This window comes from Nyctereutes procyonoides, unplaced genomic scaffold, assembly GCF_905146905.1.
Source record: "Nyctereutes procyonoides isolate TBG_1078 unplaced genomic scaffold, NYPRO_anot_genome, whole genome shotgun sequence".
NCBI lineage: Eukaryota > Metazoa > Chordata > Mammalia > Carnivora > Canidae > Nyctereutes > Nyctereutes procyonoides.
This window is the reverse complement of record NW_026575126.1, coordinates 22,599,824-22,617,263: the sequence shown is the minus strand read 5'-3', so window position 1 is coordinate 22,617,263 and position 17,440 is coordinate 22,599,824. Positions and strand designations below refer to the sequence as shown.

The window sequence follows — 17,440 nt, the reverse complement described above, 5'->3', positions numbered from 1 at the left end:
ATCATGCAATCCTCCGGGCAATAGAAAAAAACGTAGGGTCATGCATCTCTTTTTGAAGTACCTTGGCTGCTGGTAGAGGTAAATGTCCCCTGGAGCATGACCAGCAATCCTAGGAAGACAGTTCTGGATGTAGCAGGATAAAGGGAGACCTGGGCAAAACTTTCCATTAGGCACTGGAACCAAGCTCAGGTCACTGGCTTCAGAATGTTTATCACACGAGAAAGGCCACAAAATCTTTACTTCTGCAAGTGCTGGAGTTCAGAAACTAGAGGAGAACTTTGGCTGGTTGCCCTTACTGATCTGAGACTTACCCTGTGTGCTTGCTCACTACCTCTGTACCCGTGTTCATGCGCTCAAATCTGACTTGGGTGCCTTCTAGGGGCCAGGCACTGTGCTGAGGCCAAGGCTCCAACCAAGACCCTACCATCCTCACTGAACTCTTAGCCTAAGAAAAGCAAAAAGGCCACGTCACAGCAACTGGCATTTAGAAACACCCAACAGCGACAGCATTTGGGTGCTGGTGCTGTGGTTCTTATCCTGGCTGCACAGTGAACCACCCAGGGAGGTTTTAAGAGCTACCAATGCCTGGCCGGTACTCCCAGATCATTCCAATGTCCAGCTGGGTTGGAATCACTGACCTGGAACATAGGAGTTTGATTCCGAGTTGAGAATCACTGACCTAGAACACAGGGGTTTCATTTACTGTCTCTGTTTCTGCAGACCAAGCATAATGATAGCACCTCCAAATGCCATTAAGGTATCAAAGCACTTTCACTTGATCACCCATAAGACCAGGATGCTGTGGACCCATCCTCCCTGCCATTCTCTTGACAAAGACAGTGTTTAACTCCAGAGAGGGCCTAGAGGAAAAAAATCCAACAGGAGGTGGGTCCCCAGGACTACCCATAACTACCCTCATTTTTGTGGGGAAAAACAAGACCCAGACAGGACACAAGGGGTGCAAGCAAAGAAGACAAACACACTGCGTGGTGCCCTTGAAATGTGCTTCTTCATTTGACAAATGGACAGAGGGGCTAAACATTAAAAAAAAAAAATTACTAAAAAGAAAACCCAAGAGAAACTGCAGGTGTGAGGACAGGACTTTTGCTTTTATTGCTCCTTAGACCCATCTTATCCATATTTTCAGCACAACAACCCTGAGGCAGCACAGAAAGGCTCGGGGAAGACCCTCGGCCCGAGAGGGGCGCTGGGGGAGCAAGGGCTGCTCCAGGGCCAGGGGTGGGGGCCCCTCTGGAACTAGGCTGTTGTTGCAGCTGCTTGGCGGGCAGCCACCTCAGCTCCAGCACCGGGACGCCGTGCTAGCTCTCCCGGGCTGTTTCCCATCCGCATGTTCACCAGCGCGCGGACGGGGGCTCATCACCTGCCAGGGCAGCGCTCACTCACGAACATGGGGGCGCGAGGTCAGAGAGCCCGGGCGGCCGCGCCCCGGGAAGGAGCGGGCGGGTGGGCAGGTGGGCAGGTGGGCGGGCGCGCAACCTCCAGGAGCCGCCCCGGGGCACACGGCGGCGGTGTTGTCCCTCGGCCCCCTGGAGACGGCCGGCCCGGTTCTCACCCCCAGACAATCCCAACACGGCCCGCTGCCCCCGCCCCGCAGCCCCGCAGCCCCGCAGCCCCGCAGCCCCGCAGCCCGCACACGCTCGCGCCCCAGCGCACGTGCCCGCGGAGCCGCGCACCGGCCCCCACGCGCATGCGCACGCGCCCTGGCTGCGCGAGGCCCGGGGAGCGGGGGGCGGGGGGAGGGGGGCGGCCGGGCCTCCTGGGGGCCGGGGGGGGGGGGCTTCAGGCCGAGTGTGGGGGAGTGTGGACGCCGCCAGCTGGAAACCAGCAGCTCCGCCCAGAGACCACAGTAGGGGTGTCGCGCGTCGTGCGGGCGGGCGGGCGCCACCTGAAACGTGCGCACCTCCACCTCGGGGTGGAACCCCGTCAGCCAGTCAGTTCGGGCGAGGGGTTGGGACCATTCCCGTCTGATCCCGCCTGAGGCGTGCGTGCCCCTCCTCTCCCTCCTCCCGCCCCTCCTCCTCCCCCCTCTGTCTCCCTCCTCCCCCTCCCCCCTCCCCCCTCCCCCTCCTTATCTGCCCTCCTCCCCTCCCTCCTCTTCTCCTGCCCGTCTCTCCCTCCTTCCCCACCTCCCCCTCACCCTCCTTCCCCTCCCCCGTCTCCCCCTCCTCCTCCCCCTCCCCCCTCCCCCCTCCTCCTCCTCCTTCCCCTCCTCTCCCTCCTCCCTCTGCAGTCCTTCCTGTTTTCTCTCTGACTCTGGTGCGCAGCTTTGAAATCTTGCTGAGAAGCAAATCTGTCCCTTCTGCTCTGAATGTTTATTTGTGGAAGTTCGGCAGGGGAACCGAGGCTGTGCCAAGACCTGCCACGCTGCTGGGAAATCTGAATTTCCCTCCCTTCCCCCTTCTCAGTGGATGTCGATAGAGGAAATTTGGCCTCCCTGGCATTTGGCCTCTGGCTTTCCCCTTTGCCATCGCCTCCGGTGGCGCATGATTCCGTTTTCTTTACTTGCCCCCAGCCACTGTTCTGTCGCAGTTTGGACTCTTCTGACTTCATTTCACCCGTGTCTCTTTGACTGCGGTGGCTGAACACTGATTGGGGAGGGGTGGAAGGACCCAGTCTCGGGGACCCTGACTATATGTGCCTTTCAATGACCTGCTTTGGTTTTGGCTCTGCTCCCTGGATTGCTGAGTCGTTGGGAATCAATGTGGGTGGACGGCTTGCTGCCCGGTGTGAGTTGGCCCTGGGTTCTGTCCTCTGGGATCTCTCATCGCAGTCTGTTAACTCAACCTGAGCATTTCGATTCGGATGACACTGCCGGTGTCACAATCCTCTAGAAAAGCCCCACATCTCCAGGAATTTATAATGAGGTTCCATTAATGACCTCACCTCATCATTTCCTCTCCCTTTGGATTCTGAATCTTTGGATTGTCAACTTTCTCCGGCTTCTGTGGGAGGGCTTTGAGAGGGAAGGAGAGAAAGGAGTGATATCCAGGGCCAGCAGGACGGGGTGGGGGTTCGGGGGCAGCAGGGCTGTTGGGTGAAAATAAAATGAAGTTAGAATATAGGTTTTTTATTTTTTGGAAGTTATGAAGCCCACAGCAAGTATATTTGACTTACAGCATTAGTATTTGCTCTGTCTGCATCTATAAAACTATGTGTCTCGTATAATCACAGTCTCCCCTGGGTGAATGAATTTCAGTAAAGAAGAAATACAAAGGAAATAGGAAAGAGAAACATTAATGTACATCAAATGTGCCTTCGGCCTGTGGACATGGTTGTCATTGGCCTGCTTTGATTTCATGTGGACTTCAGACATACAGGAGGGGGGCCACAGTTTATTTTCATGATGGATTAGATGTTTTTATGGATTTAAAAAGAAAAAAATGAGAAGTCAAAATTAAAATCACTTCAGACTCAAGAAGAGCCCTGTGAAGGTTGCTGTTTCAATAATGGGTCCTGGGTCCTGGCCTTTATGAAGCTGCTACAGATTAAGAACCAATGTACTAGGGATCAGGTTCTCTCCAGGGTATACTGGTTTTGAGAAGGATTTTGGTCTTGATAGTTTGTCTCTCCCCAGAACAGTAGTTCTTAACCTTTTTATGAATTAGGACTACTTTTGAGAATCTGATAACAGCTCTAGCCCTTTTCTCTAGAGAAATGTAAGTTCACACAAACACATAAGGGGTTGGCACTCATGGCACCTCTGAAGCCAGGCCCCTGTTAAGAACTTTTGCATTAAAATTTCTTTCCCACCTACCATTAGTATATGCCCTTTCCTAAAGTGTCTCAATACAGCCACAGATTCTTCCTTCACTCTACTCATGAAGTAATCAGCTTCTCCCCTGAGCATAGGACCCAGTGGTGAGAGGACCAGAGGTGGGGACCCCCCTCTGGAGCACACAGAGATCTGGTGGTCGGGACACTGGTTCTGGCTCGGGGTTGGCCCCTAGTGTGCTATACTCCCCATCTGTAAAATCAAGTTAACAAGATCTGTGCTACTTGTCTCAGAAAATGATAGCAGAAATTCACATAAGGGAAGAGATGGAAAAGCACTCAGAAACAAAAAGCATTTTTGCTCTTACCAAAGCAAGAATGCAGCCGCTTTCCAGAAGCCCCATTGTTCCCTTGTCATTGCTACACTCCTGGAAATGTTCTTCTTAAACACTTACGTGGGACATTCTTCTTTCTCAGACCCCTCAGACTAGCAAGAGATCTGTCTCATGCATTGACCTTTTGACTGCCCCTAGATTCCAAACTCAGTTCTGCTTTCATCAACCACAAATATCAGGACTGAAGTCACACAGCAGAGAAAAAAAAGAGACCTAGTTTCTTTTGAGCCAAAGAAAGTTCCATCGCTTGTCTGTTCACATACCCCAGAGCCCACCCTCTCATTCAGATGCTCCGTCCCCTTCAGTCCTGGGAGACAGCCTGTCTCTGTGACCTCTCCTGGTAGAGACAGCTTGGCATTTTCCCCAACCCTGAGTGATTTAGTCTGAATTCTCCACTCATGACGCATTTCCTGGTACTCAGGGTGTCCCCTCCTGGTCGCCCCCTCACCACTGAAACCGGCTTCCTCTCTTTTCATCTGATGCTTAACAACTGTCAGGTTGCAACAAACATACTTCAAATCCACATTCTCCCAGTTGCCTAGCAACAATTTCCCTCCTGGATAAATCTGGATTTCCTGTATCAGCTGCCCAGGACTGAACACAGCAAGCCTGCACTGTCTGTCCAGTGCTTCATCTGCTTCTCACCTCTGTCTGGGTGTTTTCAAGACAGCAGTTCATCCTTCCACCAGCTCCAAAAGGCCATGTCATCCCTGTAAACACCCTTTTTTAACTGAAGGCTACATATTTACCCTTGTGTTGGGTAGATCCTCAGCTTAGAAATAATACTGTTTTCTAGATGGTCTTCTTGAATCAGAGAAAGTAAAATGAACAAAAATTGCAACTCACAAAATGTTCTTTTGTGTGCTGGCAGAGTGGCATATGTTTGATTAATCTATTAGGTCTAAAGGATCAGCAAATATTGCTTAAACAAATGTTTTGGGATTTTTTTTTAGTAGCTAATACACTTTATTTTGCCTTAAGAAAAATATTACATAGTTCCAAAGGACAGGCATATCTCTTGTCCCATGAGAACACAAACAGAGACCTAGTATAGTCAGAGTTTTCTTGATTGCCAGCTAAGGCCTTCTATTCATTTCTTTGGAGTACAAATCAAGGCCCAGGGATCCCCCAAAGACCAACCATAGCTGATGGGAAATGATAGAGACATACCCTTTCCACAGCCCTATTTATATATCCAGACTTTCTTAGGAGGCCTAATCAGGCATTGAAATTGTGTTGACAGTGCTGAACCCAGTTGTGACATGGAAGGGTTACTTGTTATTTGGGAAATTAAGAGAATTTGTTGGCATAGGAAGCAGTGGTCTCTCTGTGTGAGGGAGAGAAAGAGGGTGGGAGAGAGGGAGAGAGAGATGATGCTTGCCATTTTGGTCTATGACCTTTTTTCCAGAAATGTTTTTACATTTCCATTCAAATAAACTTTCAGTCTCTTCCAATTCTTTTGGCAGTAACAATCCACATGAATTTGAATTGATAATGGGGGAGGGAACCAAAGGAAGAGAAGAGCCCTGGGAAAGTTATTTTGTAATATATGGCAACATCAGTCAGACAGTTGGTGGCCAGATATGTATGGAGGGCTCCCTAGCGGGGCCAGGCACTGTTGTGAGATGTAAGTGGTACTAGAGATGTGAATCCAAGACCCTCATCATTTACCATCTCTACTGGAAAGAGCTAGGAAAAAACTTGTAACTATGGTACCAAGCACATAGCTGGAGCTCAGTAAACATTTGAATAGCTAATGTTATTAAATTATTAACAAGATAAAAAAAGAAAATGTTAACTAGATCCCAAAATGCATCTCAAGCTATTGTTTCTCCTGTTCCCTCTCCCTCAAATTCCTGGTTTTGTTCTTATCTGGCTGTCTCTCTGGTCACTCTCTCTTCACATTCTGTCTCCACCTGGAATTCCTGGCCCTCCCCTTCCATCCACAACACTCTCTTCACCCTCAGGATCATCACCTTGTCTTCTTTCAAACATCAGCTCAAGTGTTACCTTCCTCATCTGTAGATGGGACTGACCACTCCTTTCCTGTAAGTCACATCATATCTCTAGAGACATACCTCATGGAACCTAAAACCTCGGTAGACTCTGTTTTCTTTCCCATTAGATTTTAGTTGATTTACTCATTAATTAATACAAAATATTTATTGAGCATCTATTATGTACCATGCCCTGAAGATATAAAAGAAAATAAAGTTTACAGTATAGTGGAGAGACATATATATTAAAAATAATAACAAACCAATATAAAAGTGATAAATGAACACGCTGAGAATCTAGTCGTGGCTAGGAGGAGCACCTACGTCATGGCGAAGGAAGACAGAGAGAGCATGTAGTGAGGGAAGGAAGGCTTTCTGGAGAAGTTGAGGTGGTTTCAGAGGAGTTGACTCTGCCTACTAGGGGAGGTGATAAAGATGCAGTGAAATGGGGTGGGTTGGCTATTTTATTTATTCAGTTCTAAAGTAATGGGTATAGTAATGGGTATAGTAATGGGTATAGGCCTTTACAGAGGCCTACAAGAATGAGACTTGAAAATAAAAAATATGACTCTGAAATACAAAGAAAAGCTTTAAAACTGAAATCAATAAGCATTACATTGAACGTTTGAGGAAGGTAATATTATTCAACTTTATTGTTAAATTTAGTGTTCATAATATTTGAAATTCAAAAATCTAGTTTATAGTTCAGGTTTTCCCACTTTACAAACATTCCTAAGTATTTTCAATGATTGCTGAGAAATCATATCAGATCATTCATTAAATGAATTACTGAAAGCCAAATAATTTCGGAAGCAAAATTAAGAGCCCTTAAAAATATATAGAAATCTAGCTATATTGATATGTGGATATAGATACCTATAGATATGACAGAGACACGGGTGCTTTTCAGTGTGTTGAATTTGATGCAGGACAGAGTTTTAAGGCCAGAATGTGCCTAGAACCTACAGAGGTAAAGGAAGGGGGATGGAGAGAAGATGCCCACTTGGGCAGAACACAGCCACAGATCATCTCCAGCCCACAGCCAAGAAAGGAAAACAGACACCAAACTCATAAAGAAGGGGAAGTAATTAAAAGCAATTGGAGCTGGTGACTAACTGATGTCCAATCTCTTTGGACACATAAATGTAACAGTTCTTTATTTTCTGTGTTCTGGGTTTCTAGCCCCCTTAGATCCCTTCCCATTATGTAGGACCTGGTTATCTTTTCTCTCCACAGCTTCTTAGGACTCCAGTCCTTGATTCTAGCTTCCTCCTAAATCAGTTTTTCAGATACCCCTTGGCTACCCTCTTGGCAAAGAGAGAGCTCACCCTTCCCCACACTCAGCTCCAGTACCAGTTCCTACGTCTCCAGGCTGAGGATTTTGACAATGAGGTGGAGTGGGGAAGAATCAGTGATGACTATCAGGCTTTTAGCTTTGGTGACAGGGCAGAAGGTGGTGCCACCAGCTGATGAAGTGTGTACAGGAGCAGAAACTGGTTTGGGGAAGGTGATGTGATCACTTTAGGATGAGTTGGATCTGGACAAAGGTCCAGCAGATGGCTGGGGGTTAGAGGCACAGATTTAGAAGTCTCCAACAAAAAGGTAGAAGATTAAATGATAAAGGGAATGCGACGATCTGGGGAGAGTAGGCAGTGTGAGAGGAGCAAGGCCATGGAACCCCTCAGGAGCCCCAGTAGTGAAGGAGACAGTGGAGGCAGAGGAGCTCATGAGAAAAGCAGAGGAGGGTTAGAGCAAACCAGACAAGAGCAGTGTCACAGACATCAGGGGATGAAAAGGACATGATCAAAAGTGTTGAGAGAAGCAGAGAGATCTGAAAAGGCAAGAACCAAAAGTATCCATTAGACTTAAAAACTAGGAGGAGGAAACTAGAGATTTAACTAGAATGTTCAGGTGTCTTAGTTGGATGGTGAGGGTGAAAGACAGGAGTATCGGTGAGGAACTGAAGTACGGAACTGAACATAGACTACTCTTCCAAGAAGTGTGGGAATAAAGGGTGGAGGAAGGCAGTTAGACTGTAGCTACAGGGGAATAAAGCATCAGAAGTAGTTCTTTCTTTCACATGGGAGGATCTTGAGTACATATAATGTGATGGTAGTGAAGAGAAAGCTGAAGATACATCAGTGAGATTCTAGAAGGTAAACTCCATAAAGGGAGGACTTTGTATTGATCATTGCTATACCCCCCAGCACTTGGCACATAGCAGACAGTCTATACATATTTCTCAAATGTGTAATTATGTCATTCAGAAACTACTACTGGCTGTAACAGAATGCTGAAAACCAATGGCTTTCATATTCCTCGCAAAGCAGAGTCCTGTGGTGGGTTATTCAGGAGTGGTATGGAAGCTCCACAATTTTCTCAAGAACCTAAGCTCTTCTTTGTTTCCATCACTCATCCTTAGCATGTGCTTGATCATCTGGTGATCTTGAGATATCTGCTGTACCTCCCCCAGCACATCAACGTTCCAGGCAGGCAGAGGACCCTCTTTTAATAGGCTTTCTCCAAAAGTCCCACTCTGTGACTTTTCCTGATATCTTATTGGTGAGGATTTTGTCACATGACCACCCCATGTACAGTGGGGGCTGGGAAATGTAGTTTTTTAGCCAGTCATTATCACCATTTACAAAATCAGGTAGACATACATATTAGAAAATGTAGAAAGAAGTCCAGTTCGATGGAAGAGAAGCAAGAGAGAAGGTTAGAGAGGAAGCCATGTGTGACTAGCACTGATATTGACCTTCTCTCCTGGAGGTAGTAGGGAGCCATGTAAGATCTTTAAGCGGGAGAGGTGACATGGTTAGATTGACTTGTTAGGTAACTCAGGCTACAGTGTGGGGAATACATTAGAAGAGAGGAATCTAGAGACAAGAGGCCAGCAAGAAAGGCTATTCTGATGAAAATGTTCTGGGAGAGAGGCAAGGAGAGCATGAGCAAAAGTAGTCCTAGTAAGGAAGAGAAAAAAGAGAGGAGAGAATATTTATTTAGTATTCATTCATTTAGCTATTTATTCTCGCATGCAAAAAGCCTCTTTTTTATTTTTAAATCATTCTCTTACAGAAATAAGCATAAAAATAGAGAGAATGATGTAGTGAACTCCCATGGATCCGTCACACAGCTTCATCAGCTGTTTTCAACATTTGGCCATTATTGTTTAATCAGTTTCTTACTTTTTCCCCCTGAAATCTTTTAAAGCAAAGCACAGGCAATATATTCTTTCACCCATATATACTTCGCTATGTATCTCTAACACATGGAAACTTACTTGTTCTAACAAAACCACGATTCTATGATCACACCAAAAAAATTAACAACAATTCCCTAATATTATCTAATACCTAATCATGTTCACTTTCCCTCTGATTGTTGCAGCTGGTTTGTTCAGATCAAAATCAAAATAAAGTCCACACATGGCATTTTATTGCTGTATCTCTTAGATCTCCTTTCATCTCTACTAGAACTTATTGGAGTAGTCAGGAGGTGAATCACAGGAGTTGGTGATAACTTGCCACTGGCACACATTTTTACCTGCTGGCTTCCTCCCTACCTGCTCTTCTCAGCCCCACCCTCCCTTGCAACCATAGCAGGAATTAAAGTGCTTTGCCCAGAGTACGCTGAAACTATTTTCAAGGAGTTTGAAAAGAAGTCCTGGCAAGACCAATGTCTAGGCCCAGTGGGAAGGCTAAGGAGAAAAGATGCTTCTCAGTGGTGTAGTTCAACAGTGTTTTTGCTGCTACTTCCTCTGATAAATTGTCCTCCTGTCTGCTTCGTAGCCCTCACAACAAAGCTTTTCATTTTACTGTTAGGAAATGAACGAGGAATGCCAATGTTCCAGGAGTGTGGCTGTATTTATTCTTCAGTATCAGGGTCTGAGAGCCTGTGAGGGCCCCTGCGCCCATGGCAGAGAGAAGGCAAGGCAGGCCCGTGTCTAGAAGTTGGAAGGAGACTGGGCTGCCCGAAACTTCATTTCACCTGCTTCTCAGCTGGGCTGCAGCTGGATCAGCCAACCTATTATTTAGGAGAACCACCCTGTGACTTGTGGCTTGTGGTCTATAGATATTTGAGTCAGAATTATACACCAATCTTGTTAAAAATGCAGAGCCCCTGCAGACATAGTCAGGATGCACACTTGAGTTTGAAAACCACCGTCTTGGGGATCCCTGGGTGGCTCAGCGGTTTAGTGCCTGCCTTTGGCTGCTCCAGGGCATGATCCTGGAGTCCCGGGATCAAGTCCCACATTAGGCTCCCTGCATGGAGCCTGCTTCTCCCTCTGCCTGTATTTCTGCCCCGCCCCCATCTCTCATGAATAAATAAATAAAATCTTTTTTTTTAAAAAAAAAAAGAAAACTGCCATCTTAAAACATAGAATTCAGTCCTAAAAGACACATGATCAGTGAGTCAATCAGTTTTGAGATTATAGAGAATGTAGTCATTCATTCAGGACTTGAATTTGGTTTCCGGAAAACAAGTTGTTCACGTTGGGCTCAGGTTTGGAGCCAGCAAACTTGTGGGCTTCCACATTCCCCACGTAGGTGGAAAGTGCGTCAATAGTTTTGTGTTGGCGCCTGGGCCTGGGGTCACCAGAATACTACTGCCAACTGGATAATTTGCAAGGAAACTTCTCTTCAAAGCTGCCAGCAGCAGCTTTAAAAGAAAGATGATATAACTAGCCAAATCTTCCATATAAGAAAGTAGTGTTAAGCAGAGGAAGAGCCACAACCTACCTGAAGAAGCCTCAAAGGGAAGCAAAGATGTGAACAAGAAGGAAGTCCAAGTGTGTCTGCAGAGCCCAGGTGCACAGATGGGCACTTCTGCACTCAGCCTTCCTTTACAGATCAGCAGCTGCACTGTTTCCCTTCCTCCAGGAGGCTTGTCTGGTGTTGCTAAACCAGCAATCAGAATCACTTTGGCATATTTAATGTCACTGTGAAATTATTTGTGATTGACTAGCTCAGCTGGGAGCTGAGCCTGGAATCAGACCTGGAATAAAAACCTTTGATTTTCTCAATTAGATAAAATAAGTTTGTTTTTGAAAGGAATCTAGCAGAAGAGGTCTTGTGATTAGGAAAAAGGGAGGAAATGTTTTCAAGCATAAGGAGATCAGATAGCACCCATGTGTATATGTGTACCTTATATATATATGTATGTATATACACACATATATTTTTTCCTATCAATTACAGCTTCCCACACTCCTAGACAGCAGTTCTCAAGGTATCAATCTGAGATCCTGGGGAAGAGTATTTTCTGACATATCATCAAGGATTCGAGAGGTAAGCGGCCTGATGATACTAATGATAATGTTATTATATCTTTCCACCATTTTACTATACTTATTGTATCAAACAATTTAATTGTACCTCAGACCTGTTCAAGGAGAAATACATTTGAAATTTCTACCTAGCAATTTCAGAGCACTTGTTCTTATCCTAAATTACCTGTGCTCCTAGGTTGGAGGCAAAAAAGAAGGGTACCATCCTAATTTCACACCTAGGAAAAAACGCCACCATGTCTTGTGTGGCATATTATCAGTGGAGTAACATTGAATCTGAGTCCTTCCGTATTGATGTGGTCCATCCTGTTATGCTTTTACAATTCACCTATAGCTATACTGCTAATAGCAATAGCATACACATAGTGCTTATAGGCATTATTTTAAAATGTCTTAAATACGTTGACTCATTCCATCACAAAGAAAAAAAATGACATTTTTATGCTATTTTGTGAAAGATGTACATGCTTCAATTAACATCTGGTTGCACAAGCCTTTTCCTGTATAGAAATTGATTCTCTACTAAATAGGTGAGAGGTGCTGGGAGTGTGATGATGAAGAGACAGGTATGGTCACTACCCTGGTGAAACATACAATCTAATGGGGAAGAGCAATGTGAAATAAACAATTACCGTCAAGTGCAATGTGTCTTATGAAAGTCAGGCAAAAGGTGAAGCATAATTTTCCCCCCAAATTTTTCCCTTCAATATTCACAGCTGACATGGGCTTAGTCAACCTGGAAAATTGCATTGTGGAATCTGTGTCGATAAAACTAAGTTTGGCCTGGGCAGAGTGTGAGCCCTGCTGTACAGGAAGGGTCAGAGAAAGGCTCATTGTACTGATGGCCACCTGCTCTAGTGGGAGTCTCTGTTTAACATTCTTTTCTTTGTGAGCGTTTAAAAAATTCTTATCAGTATAATAGAGTTGAAAATGATAGGGAATGTGAAAAAAGTCTCCAAAGCCCATCAACACTCCTCAGTCTGCGTGGGAGTCCCAAAAGTTTTTTTGCCTGTCTAGATAGCAAGTGTAAGCATTTGTGAACTCAGTTTAGCAGATGGCTCCATTTATATTAACTGATACTAGACCGTTTGACCCTAGAACAGCCCCTTCATCTCCAAGTGCTTTGATTAAATGAGCAACATAATAATGATAATAACCCCTTACAAGACTGTCATAAGACTTACTGTTTTCGAAGCAATTTGAGATTCCAAGTTTATTATTGAAGCCTAGACTGTGATTGTGATGATTATAGGCATGACTCACAGTGTAGATCCTACACAGTGCTCAACAGTTTCAGAGGGCAAGTGTTGGCATGTGGACAAAGACAGGGATGACAGGTAAACATCACTTATTGAAGTAGGGAAACTGTTCCAGTCTCACCTGACTGAATCCTAATTTTTTTTTAATTCCCAACTGCCTTTGAAAAGTAGTAATAAGTGTGTTTGAGGAATAAAAGCAGCATTGTTTTTGTTTTACATATTCTCCTAAAGCAAAGCCAGATGGCATATGGGTGCTGAGACCCTGGCAACTCTGGAACCCTCAACTTAGTTCTCAGCATTACAGATCTGCCTTCAAAGGATGAGTCTAGCAAGGGCCATGGGTATTCATACAGAGAGGAGAAGAGGAGCCTCTCCTTAGTTTGGTGCACAATTCAAAATGTTCTTCCAAGAATGGAGACTTCATCTGTTCTATATTTGCTTGCATAATAACACACATACACATACCCACACACACACACGTACATACACACATAAACCACAAACCACATATTTCAGGGAAATGGGAGAACTCACATTTGGTAAAATTAAGCTAATAAGATAATTTTCCAAATATAAGAAACTAAATTCTAAACTACTTGGCCAAAGAAATTTGCTGTGATCTTGCTTTTCTAGGACAGAGCCATTCCTCCATCATTTTATTTCCATTTTTTCCTCCAGTATTCCCATCTTGATGGGGTAACAGAACCCAAGAACTGGCTTACAAAAAAAATGCTCACTACATTTCACCAAGGACCCATTCCCAAGGAAGTCAGATAAAGGGGATTAAAAGAGAGAAGTGATATTAAAATATATTGGGATTAACTTTTTTATTTTAAGACTCATTCTAGTTTCCTTTTAGGCCCTGAATAGATGGCAGTAGATTTTTACTTCACAGCTGGATTAAGAATTGCTGAGAACATGCATGTTTTCTTTTAAAGAAAGAAAGAAAGAAAGAAAGAAAGAAAGAAAGAAAGAAAGAAAGAAAGAAGGAAGTCAAATGCATATGTAGAGGTTTCCCCATACTTTGGAGCTCTGGCATCAGAGTTATTATGATTCTAGCTGCCTTAAAATAACCTGACGCCTTTGCCTTGCCCTAGTTCATCCATCGACCGAGTGTTGAAGACTTGCTATGGGTGACCAGGCCTCTCATGCAGATTGGCGGTCCAGAAACCTTTGCACAGCTGATGAGCATTCTGTCTGACCTCTTGTGTGGCTACCCAGAGGGAGGAGGTTCTCGAGTGTTCTCCTTCAACTGGTATGAAGACAATAACTATAAGGCCTTCTTAGGGATTGACTCCACAAGGAAGGATCCTATCTATTCTTATGACAAAAGAACAAGTAAGTTTTCTGAGTCATGTATATAAAAATGGCATCTGATGTTGGTAAAGCTGATGGTTTAACACTTCCAGGGAAACCCAGTCCTGGGGTTAAGTCAGTCTTGCTGAGGGAACTTGGGCAGAGAGGCTTCTGCTCCCAGAAAGTCCATTTTCCCTTGTAAGAAAGGGGAGATTTTCATAAAGAATTCTGGATATGAACCATGGAAAGAAGTGAGACGCACTTGGAAAGAGAACAGAAGGGACATTTCCCACTGATCTGATTAAACTAGGGTTAAGTTCTAGAGAAGAGAAGATAAATGAGGAGACAGCCCAGAGTTGCAACCAAAGCTCAGGTCAGAAGGGCCCTGACAAATAAACATGGCTGCGAGATGTTTTTACAAACATGGTACAGTGAAATCTGTTTGTGCAGTACTGAGTTACATTCTGAATGGCAAGTCTCTGGCAAGCCATCTTTCCCACCTTTTATTATTTTAGGAGGAGGCTTCTATGGGGTAAAGGAAGGTGGGGTGGGGAAGAAATGCAACTGGGTGACATGACCTTTGAGTTAAAATCGCAAAGAGGCAGCAAGGCATGTACCAAAAGTAGTTGGGCCCTAAGTTAGCCCACATGACAAAGAAATTAAGCGGCTCTGTAAAAGGAAATTATTGAGGCTAAAGCTGAGATTCCAAGGGGAGGCCTTATTTGGCCCATGTCCCTTTCATGTGAGAATGGCATCCAGTTCCTTGTAGTAATCCCAGGCAGGCTTCTTAACCTCCTTTCTAAAGCAGAATAAACCACAGGGCAAGTCCCATTCTTTGTTTCTCTGATGAGGCCCTTATTGAGATGCACTGTGGCGTTTTGTAACTTACTAATGATGAGCTTGTTATTGGTGGGGTACAGCCTATTAATTTACGTTATTTGTCAAATCCTCCAGCATAAAGTTGAATGAGACATGTGATTTGAACACACTAATGACTATGTTTAGCATTGAGCAACAGGGAATTTCTATAAAATCTGTCCCTTCTCTCCTGGCAGCGACCTTTTGTAATGCACTGATCCAGAGCCTGGAGTCAAACCCTCTCACCAAAATAGCCTGGAGAGCAGCAAAGCCTTTGGTGATGGGAAAAATCCTCTTTACTCCAGATTCTCCAGCAGTACGCAGAATACTGCAGAATGTAAGATCCTGGCTGGTCTTGTCCTTTCTACCTTGGACCTCCCAGAAGAATGAGGGAGAGAACACACGCATGCATGCACGTGCCTGCTCAAGCACTCAGTCTCCTGGTAGCAAGACTTATGTTTGTTTTTTGCTTAGTGGAGTCTTGGGATCCTCCCCCATCTACAGTCATCATCGGAATGCTTTGTGCCGGAGTCCCTGCCTGGGCCCTCCCTTTTCTACAAAACTTACAAGGAGGTTTTCTTCCCCAGTGCCTAAATTTTATTCCTAATGGAAGAGCTCACAGTTCTCTGAATCCTGGCTCCCTAGAAGAGACAAAGGCAGGAAGTGAGGAAGAGCATTTCCTCACAGGGAGTCCAAATCTAGCTTTAATGAGGCTCCAGGACAATGACATTGTCACTATTACAAGTATCTCTGAGATCTTAAGAAGCTAGATTCTGGCAGTGTGGAGGCCAGGAAATAGCAGATTGTTCCGGGAAGTATCAGTAGACTGAGGAAGTAAAGACACTTCCTTGAAAAGCCTCTCCTAAACTCAGGGTTTGTGACAGGAGCAGGGAAGCTCCAATCAAAAGTTCTCTCTCATGTTTTTCTTCCCTGTTCTTGTCTCTATCTCTTTCTGGTTTTAGGCCAACTCAACTTTTGAAGAACTGGAACGCCTTAGGAAGTTGGTCAAAGCCTGGGAGGAAGTAGGCCCCCAGATCTGGTACTTCTTTGACAGGAGCACACAGATGACCATGATCAGAGTACGGATGGCAGGGGGAGGGGAAGAGAAGGACCAAGAAAGTTCCATAAATTTCCTTTTCTCAGTAAAGGGTTGATCTGCTGGAGTTGGATCAAAAGATAGTAAGCAAGGGATAAAGGCACTAGTTCTGGAAGCTGTCACCAAGTGGAGTCACCAACTTTGGGTGGGAAATGTTTCTTGAATTCTGGGGGGAATATAAAAACTGGTCAGTGGATTCCTGAAGTTCCTTGCTTTCATAAATTTACTTGAGGGCCTCAGATTCAAATGGCTACCTCCCCAGGGGGCCAGCTCTATAACTGCAGACTCAACCAAGTATGTCTGTCTGCTGTCATTTCCAGATTTGCAAAGCCAGGAGGTCAGAATCTTATATAGCAGGGATCATTAAAAGAGAACAACAAAAAAAAACATTAAAAAAAGAAAGTTTCAGGAAAAAAAAAAGTTTCCTATATACCATTTTCCCTATCCTTCTTCCCCAACCCCCAACATACACGTTTTCCTTCTATAGAGACCTGTGTATTCAGGGGAAATGGAATATAGATAGGCATGCCTTATCATGGAGTAAAACCCACTAGCTTTTTAAGGGAAGCTAAACATCTATCCTTATTCATTAAAAATTGGAAAACAAGACCAGAGATCCTGTGGAATTTCTAAATACTGTGACTGTTTTGCTTCATCCTAAGGACACCCTGGAGAACCCAACAGTGAAAGGCTTTTTGAATAGTCAGCTTGGTGAGGAAGGTATTACTGCAGAAGCCATGCTGAACTTCCTACATAAGGGTCCTCGAGAAAGCCAGGCTGATGACATGGCCAACTTTGACTGGAGGGATGTATTTAACATCACAGATCGCACCCTGCGCCTGGCTAGCAAATACCTGGAGGTAAGGCATCTCCTTTTCCCCACTGATGAACCAGGAATTCTCACAGCTCCCATACAGGGTGGATTCTGTTCTCTAATAGCATATCCACACTTTAAAAAGTTCCCTTTTACACCTCTTGATGTGTTGGCTCCCTGATAGCTCCCTGACTCTTCCTGGGCTGCTCCTTCCCCCCTTGTAGCTGGTGAAGTAGTTGTGTCTGTCCTCTACCCTCTCTTGCCTGCCATAGATTCAGTCATCATAGACCAGAAACGTCAACTTCTGAGGTCCCACTGCTTGCTGGAAACTCTCACTTCCAGGTTCTACAGGCACATCACATTCAGTGTATCTCAAAACAGATTTGTTTTCTCCTCTCCACAAAACCTGTCCTCCTGTGGCATTTCCTACCCTGACCCTGGTCCTCAGCATTATTCCAAATTATCAAGCCAGAGATTTTAAGGTCATCCTCAATTACCTTTCTTCCTTACCTTCTGTACAACAGCTATTATTCATTGAGTGTTTCTTTGTGCCAAGCCCTGTGTTCAGTGCTTTCACACATGGTAACTCATTTCATCCTCACAAGAGCTCTGTGACGTATGTGCTGTTACCGTTCTTATTTTACAGATACAGAAACTGAGGCTTAAAGAGGTTAAATCCCATTCTGTAGCTGTTATGTGTAGC

At 44.8% G+C, this 17,440-nt stretch overlaps 1 protein-coding gene across 1 annotated transcript in view; it reads left to right on the top strand.

Annotated features, from left to right (window-relative positions):
- The window catches only part of ABCA4 (ATP binding cassette subfamily A member 4), a 127,189-nt gene that overhangs the window by 23,048 nt on the left and 86,701 nt on the right, over positions 1 to 17,440 (top strand). The window contains exons 7-11 of the mRNA XM_055340937.1: positions 11,326 to 11,415; positions 13,771 to 14,011; positions 15,025 to 15,164; positions 15,790 to 15,906; positions 16,586 to 16,783. Coding sequence (XP_055196912.1) covers positions 11,326 to 11,415; positions 13,771 to 14,011; positions 15,025 to 15,164; positions 15,790 to 15,906; positions 16,586 to 16,783 — 786 coding nt within the window. The remainder of the gene's footprint in view (positions 1 to 11,325; positions 11,416 to 13,770; positions 14,012 to 15,024; positions 15,165 to 15,789; positions 15,907 to 16,585; positions 16,784 to 17,440) is intronic.